Here is a 7,942-nt window from a genome sequence, read left to right as displayed (position 1 = left end):
CTGAGCTAAATCCCCAGCCCCCCACTTCTGTTGATTAGGCATATCATAGTACATTCATTAGTGTCTCTTAAGTTCTTAGAGTTTCAGACTAAGTAACAGTGAGTGGCTTCTATATTGCATTGCATCACCAGTAGGGAATTTTTTTTGAGATCAGATTTCATTGTGCTGTCCATGGCAATCTCAAGACAGTGACAGGTGTGCTACAAAATGAATTTTGAATCATGTAAAATGTAGTGTTCCCTAGAGAAAAAGTTAGTATCTCCTTCACTCTGCTCATTACTCACATGACCATCATTCTGTAAAGCATGTGTCTGTCTGCACTGTAAAAATAGTCTTTACAATTTTTCTTACCTCTTTGCTCCTTAATGTGTTTATCCCAATATGCATTAAGAATGAATGAAAGTTTTCATTCTAACTTACTCATTTAAATATCTTTGCAGTGTTGTTTTTCTTAACATGAACACTCTTTGAAATGGGCAGGGAAGCCCCCCGAGCTGTCCCCGCTCGTGTGTGCAAAATATGGCTGGGTCACAGTTGAGTGTGACATGCTTAAGTGCTCCAGCTGTCAAGCTTTTCTTTGTGCCAGTTTACAGCCAGCTTTTGACTTCGACAGATGTAAGTATAAAGCACAGATAACGTCTTTCTTCACACTCAAAAATGTGCTAGTTTTTCTAGAAAAAAATCACTTCTATTTGAGCAAAAAATGTCCTCTGTGTATAACAAAGTGAATTTGTGAATGCCTTTACCCGAATTATTAGCACGAGTCATTACTTTTCTTCAAGCTAGAGGGCCAGGATATAGCTCAGCAGCACAGTGCTTGCCTGGCAAGTGCAAGTTCCTGAGTTCAATTCCTGGTACCAAAAAAAAAAAACCAAGCTAGTTATAATTGACTTGACTTTATGTATCGTAGGTAAATAACAGCAGTATGTTTACTTTTTCATTTGAAAATATTTACTTTAGACAAAGAGAGACAAAGGGTTTCTAAATGGTCACACTTTGGAATGCCCTGCCTTTTAAATTACATATTTCCTTTGCTGATCTTAGGATTTCAATTTACAAATTGTTTTCTGAAAAATATTATGATATGTAGTTGCTATCATTTTCATGTATTTTAAAAATTCCCATAGTTATTTGTATTTGTGTTTGTATTCTTAAAGACTCTTGACTATTGTATTTTAAATCTATGTAGTGTTTTTTAAAGCATTGTTACCTGTGTGGATTTCAGATAAGGAACGTTGTGATGAGCTGAAGAAATCCTTGTGCACTGCCCATGAGAAGTTCTGTTTTTGGCCAGACAGCCCCTGTCCAGGTACTTATTTCCAAGAATTTCCATCTACCATCTTTCCTGGGCCATTGTATCTCTAATAGTGTCCATTTTGTTCTGTCTTTCCTTTTTTTGTGTGTGTGAGACAGGGTCTTACTATGTAGCCCAGGGTGGCTTTGAATTTATGATAATCCTGCCTCAGCCTCATGAATGCTGGGATTACAGGTGTGCACCATGGTGCCTGGCTCTAATATTGTCCATTTCTTTGTGAAAACCTAGTCTTTGAAGTTTCTTTTTCTTTTATTTGTGCTTTTCAAGAACTAACATTCATTGATGTTATTACTTAACTTTATTAAGTGCATTTGTCATGCCAGTGACTTAGCCATGTATACCTTATCCCATTTAATCATCACAAGGACCCTAGGAGGTAAATATTATCGACTCAGTTTTTTTCTTTAGGTGATGAAGAATCAAAGGTCCTAAAATAAACTAGAGAGAAGCTATAGCTATGGTTTTCTCTGATTCTAAGCTGTCTGCTGTTTTTCTCCACCATACTGAACAGTCCTTTAGAGGGTGCGCTGACTTCACTAATGGTAGCAGTTAAAGGGGTTTGTTTGCTATAGAAAAATAACAGGACTCAAATGAGAGTCATACAAAGCTACAGTTAACTACAGTAAAGCTGTACACTGTATCAGCAGCACTGAAGTAAGGATGTCTTCACAGGTGCCTCAGCAAGGGGACTGTAGTGGGCAAGTCTAAACTTCCCTACCTTCTCTGTATAAAGGCCATGGCAGGACTTGATCTTCTGGAATCAAGAACCACTGATGTATGTACAGAGCACTTTGAAATAAGAGGGCCCAGAGCCAGCCATGGTGGCACACGCCTGTAATCCCAGCACTCAGGAGGCTGAGGCAGGAGGCTTGTTGCAAGTTCCAGATTAGCTTGGACTACAAAGTGAGCTCAGGGCCATCCTGCACTGCATAGCAAGACCCTGTCTCAAAAATGACAGGGAAAAGACAAAAAAAAAAAGAAATAAGAGGGCCCAAAATGTTATATTGTTTTGTTTTTTGTCTTTTTGAGAGAGGGTTTCCCTATACAGTTCAGGCTGGCCTTAAACTCACTTTGTATCCAAGGCTAGCCTCAAACTCATGGTGATCCTCCTGCCTCAGCCTCCTGAGGGCTGGGATTACAGGTATGCACTACACCTGGCCATCAACTGGGATTTTTAAATATTTTGTTGATTACATGGGAATATTTCTGCTAAGTAAACAGCTTCATCAGTAGAGCCCTCTGGTGGAGAAATCGCACCAAGACCAGTTAATTCCTTGGTCTCCTGGTTACAAAGCAACACTATCCATCTATGTGTGTCATACCTTATCAGACATAAGTACAGTGTAGGTGTATTTTTATTTCAATAGGGCAGTTCTGGCCAATTCGAAGATCACTGATAGCTAGGAATATTCCATGAATGAACATCAAGAAGAAAAAATAGATTGTTATCTACCTTTGATGAGATCGTTAAAATGAAGGTTAATGTATAACAAGGATTTTCAGCTGTTAGCCTAGGTATTTCAGTGCATGGTGTAATATGACTCTTCCTGTGAGGATTTGAATCTATCCCTGCCCAGTGCACTCAATCCAAGTTTTTAGGGTCTGCCCAGGCTCTTTTAATGGGTCCCAGCTCTTGTTAACTCTACACTCTGCTTTTCTGATTTCATTCATTTTTGAGCTTTATTCATCTTCCAACTACCCTCTAAATATTTCCATGTAGCCAGGTATGGTAGCACATGCCTGTAATCCCAGCACTCGGGATGCTGAGGCAGGGGACTGCTGTGAATGAGACTACCCCGGGCTACATAGTGAGTTCAGTGCCAGCCTGCATAGCAAGACCCAGTCTCCAAAAAAAAATTTCCATGTAATATTATACGTACCTGGATTTCAGCATATACAAAGCTGAACTCTTCACGTTGTACCTAATATTTTGCCCATGTTGGTAAATGGCATTCACCTCACCATTCAGTTTTCCTAGCTAGAAATCTGAAAATCACTTTGGATGCCCAATTTCCTATTGCCCCCCACCTTGCCCTACCATTCTTCCTCCTCCTAAATAGAACTCAGATTTGACCTTTCAACTATACCATACCTTTGTTTGCTTCTTTAACATTCAAGGGGCTTTTGTGTAAAAAAAGGAACACCCACAAGTATTTGTACTTTAATGCCTATATTTATTATGCATGCGTAATAAATGTCGTTTTGAAGGTGATATTTACCAATCCTTACAAATTCCCCTAAAATATTTTAAGTAATAGTTATTATTTAATTAGGGCTGATAGCATATGCCAGATACTTTAAATTATGCACAAATATATATTATGAAATATGCTTAAGCTTATGTTAAGGCATTTTTTTTTTTTATGATGACTTTAATTTCTTCTCTGTTTCCTTTTTTACCTTTATGGGATTTTACAGTTATTTTCTTGGTATTATAACAATCAATCCAAACCCTAAATTAGAAATGACCAGAAGTCTTGGGACCTGGTTTTGTTTTTTGTTTTTTGTTTCTTTTTTTGAGACAGGGTCTCACTATGCAATTCAGGCTGGCCTTGAGCTCACTTTGTAGCCCATGATGGCCTCAAACTCGCAATGATCCTCCTGCCTCAGCCTCCCGAGTGCTGGGATTACAGGCATGTGCCACCACGCCTGGCTGGGAGCTGGTTTATTCTCCCAAGTTTTGTCAAATCTGGGCTAGTGGTCATCAGAACATGTTACCTTTGTATTCCCCTTGATATTTTAATTTGGGGGGGGTGTACTAGACATCAATCACAGAGCTTCATGAATACTAGGCAAGTGCTCAGCCCTGCTTTTAGTTTTTTCCAACATTTTTGTGGTGCTAAGAATTGAACCCAGGGCCTCATGTGTGCTAGGCAAGTACACTATATCCTCAGCCCTATAACCTGACATTTTTGGTAAAATGATATCTCTTTTTACCTTGATGGCATGGGTTTTTTTATTTTTTGATTTATTTTGTTTTTTGAGATAGGGTCTTGCTATGTAGTTCAGGCTGGCCTTGAGCTTACTGTATAGCCCAAGCTAGCCTCAAACTCAGAGTGATCTTCCAACCTCTGCCTCCTGATGCCTGCGATTACAGGCGTGTATCACAATGCCTGGCTGATGGCATGTATTTTGACATACTGGGGAGCCGCAAATTACAACTGATGTAACATACAAACAATTTGAGTTTTGACTGGAATTTTAGTTTTAACTTATGACCAAAGTCTTGAGTTATAACCTTAATGCTGGGCTACTCATGCTTCCAGATGGTCTCAGACATAGATTTAACCATTAAAGAGTTCTAGAAGGAACATTACATACATCCTTTCCTGTATGGGGTTAATTGAAAACTCCTGGACCAGTGTCTGTTTAAGTACACTGAGATCTGCCTTTGTATAGGAGAGAGACTTTGAAGGATATGTAAAGGAGCCTGAGCCTTCAGGTTGACAGCTTGAGTTATAAGCAGCCCTTGGGAACAAATTGAGTTTGTAAGTCAAGGGTCCACTGTATATGGTTATAGTTGTCCCTTGGTGCCTATAAGGGATTGGTTCTAAGATCTCTTGGATACCAAAGTGTGTAAATTCTTGAGTCCCTTATGTAAAATTGCATGGCATTTTCACAGAACCTGTATATATCCTGCCATATACTTCAACTCATTTCTAATTACTTATATTACCTAACACAAAATAAATGCTATGTCAGTAGGGTGAGGAGTCTTGTTATCATTTTGTTTTGTTTTTTGAGGCAAGATCTCACAGTGTAGCCCAAGCTGGCCTTGAACTCATGGTGATCTTCATGCCTCAGTCTCCCAAGTGCTGGGATAACAGGTGAGAGCCACTGTGGTAGATCTATTTTTAATTTTTTAGAAAATTTCTCAAACTTTGAAAGTTTTCAAATGCAGGGGTAAAAAAAAATCTCTGTATCTTGCACCCAAGGCCATTTAATACATACCAACATTTTACCATCTTTGGTTCAAACCATGCCACCTTGCTTGCTTTATGCTAATCAAGAAGAGCTATATTGCCAAGCACATCTGTAATCACAGCACTTGGGAGGTTGAGGCAGGATTCTTATCTCAAGTTGGACGCCAGCCTGGGCTCCATAGTATGTTCAAGGCGAATCTGAATGACATAGTGAAACCCTGTCTTAAAAAAACCAAAACAAAACAAAAAAAAGTTCTATCAACCATGGTGCACACACCTAAAATCCCAGCACTCTGGGAGGCTGAGGTGGGAAGATTGAAGTTCAAGCCCAGCCTAGGCAACTTAGTGATTTAGCAACACCCTGTCTCAGAAAAAATGGGCTGGTGATGTATCTCAGTGTGAAGGCCTTGGGTTCAATCTCCAGTACCCCAGTAACATTTTTTTAAAAAGATGATGAAGAATTTTAAGAGTCATATAATTTATCCAATCTCATTCCCTGCCACAATATCTTGAAGTAACATATACATATGTCTATAAGAAATACATATAGCTCAGCTGGGCATGGTGGCACACGCCTGTAATCCCACCCCTTGGGTGGCTGAGGCAGGAGGATCACCATGAGTTCAAGGCCAGCCTGGGCTACATAGTAAGTTTCAGGTCAGCTTGGACTACATGGCGAGAGCCTGTCTCAAAAAAAAAAAAAAAACCATATAGCACTATTTACTTGTTCCAAAATTCTATGTGAGTGTTGACCAGATGTGTATCCTTCTACACCTTTTTGTTGGGGATGTGGCTGCTCAACTTTTAAAAATGTATCCATGTTGTCTTGTCACATGTAGTAGTGTGTTTGAAGCTTTGTAATTAGTAGATTGATTTAAAATTGTAATCTCCCAGGTGATAGTTTTCCCAGTTAGCCTCTCCTTAGTAAAGCTAGTGTTTTTTTGTTTGGTGGTGGTGGTGGCTGTGTTGATACTGGGGATTGAACCCAGTATCATGAACTCGCACATGACCATGCTGTCTCCCGCTGAGTGATAGCACTTGCCCAGGAAGTTGGGTTATTCTCATTGTAAAACCCACTGTCAAACCCTTCTTATCCATGATGACTGTGTGTAACTATAACCCTAGCAGGATTTTTGCCTGTGTCAGCACAGAAGCTGAACAAAGCTTCCTGTTCTTGGTACCTCCTGCTCCTGGTACAGGTTCCTACCTGATTCTAGCTCTGCTTAGCACATATACAGTTCTTTTTTTTTTTTTTTTTTTTTTTTGGTACCAGGAATCGAACTCAGGACCTTGCACTTGCCAGGCAGGTGCTTGTGCTGCTGAGCTATATCCCTGGCTACAGTTCCTTTCTTCTTCTTCTCCTTCTTTTTTTTTTTTTTTTTTAGAAAGGGTCTCATTATGCATTTCAGGCTGGCCTTGAGCTCACTTTGTAGCCCAGGCTGGTCTCAAACTCGCAATGATCCTCCAGCCTCAGCCTCCCGAGTGCTAGGATTACAGGTGTGAGCCACCATGCCCCACTTAGCTAGTTTTTTTTTTTAGTTCTTTTCCTTCCTCTTTCCCCCTCTCACTTATCCTTCTGTGGTTCATTCTTTTATCTTTTTCCTTCTTAGACATGATAAACTCAATCCATGTATCTCAGTGTTTACTGATTCTTTCTTCTGCCAACTTAAATCTGCTGTTGAGCCCTTCTACTGAATATTGCATCCCAGTTTTTGTACTTTCCAGTTCCATAGTTTTTGTTTGGTTCTTTTTTATTGTTGTTGTTTGTTTTTGTTTTTCTTCTGGTACCAGGAATCCAACTCATGACCTTGCCCTTCCCAGGCAGGCACTTTGTCGATGAGCTAAATCCCCAGCCCCTGGTTCTTTTAATAATTTTTTACTCTGTATTGATATTCTCTATTTGGTGGGACATCTTCAGACTTTCCTTTTCATGTTTTGATTTGCTTTTGTGCTGGGGATTCAATCAGGGGCCTTCATACTGAGCTATATCCTCAAACCCTTTTTTTGTTTATTTTGAGACAGGGTCTCACTAAGTTGCCCAGGCTGGGCTTGTATCAAATGTGTAATAGATGAATCTGGTAATGCCCAAGATAGTAACTGAGCTATATCCCTAGCCCTACTTACAACCAATCCGGTTTCTTCTATGCTCCTAACACCTTCCAGCCCCTCTGCAGGCTGCTTTTGAACTCTGGGCTCAAGTGATCTCTTCCTACAGCCTGCTGACTAGCTCTGACTACAGGCACATACCACACTGTACCTGGCTCCAATAATCTCTTTTTTGTTTATTTGGTCTTTTTTGAGGTAACTTTTCCATATGTGGTCCAAGCTGGCTTTGAACTTGTTCTGCAGCCAAGGTTGGCAGTTGTCCTCCTGACCCAGATTCCCAAGGGCTGGGAATATAGGCATGTGCCACCACATTTGACTCTAGTAATTTCGTTTTTCTTTGTCTTTTTTTTTTTTTTTTTTTGTACTGGGAATCAAACTCAGGATCTTGTGTTTGCCAAGCAGGAATTTGCGCTGATGAGCTATATCCCCAGCCCTCTATAATTTCTTGAGATAATCAAATTTGTCATCCATTTTACATTTTTCTAATTGTTGTGTTCTTTTTTATTATTATTATTCTTTTTTTTTTTAATTTTAAAAATAGAGCCTGGGGATTTAGCTCAGCGGCACAGCGCCTGCCTGGCAAGCGCAAGGTTGTGAG

At 39.9% G+C, this 7,942-nt stretch overlaps 1 protein-coding gene across 1 annotated transcript in view; it reads left to right on the top strand.

Moving 5' to 3' along the window:
- The window catches only part of Zc3hc1 (zinc finger, C3HC-type containing 1), a gene marked incomplete in the record, with an annotated part of 24,931 nt that overhangs the window by 7,981 nt on the left and 9,008 nt on the right, over positions 1-7,942 (top strand). The window contains 2 exon segments of the mRNA XM_013503268.1: positions 465-615; positions 1,226-1,309. Of these exon segments, the coding sequence (XP_013358722.1) occupies positions 465-615; positions 1,226-1,309 (235 nt within the window).

Source organism: Chinchilla lanigera, unplaced genomic scaffold, assembly GCF_000276665.1.
Source record: "Chinchilla lanigera isolate Chin_1 unplaced genomic scaffold, ChiLan1.0 scaffold00078, whole genome shotgun sequence".
Lineage (NCBI taxonomy): Eukaryota > Metazoa > Chordata > Mammalia > Rodentia > Chinchillidae > Chinchilla > Chinchilla lanigera.
This window is presented reverse-complemented; position numbering and strand designations above follow the sequence as displayed.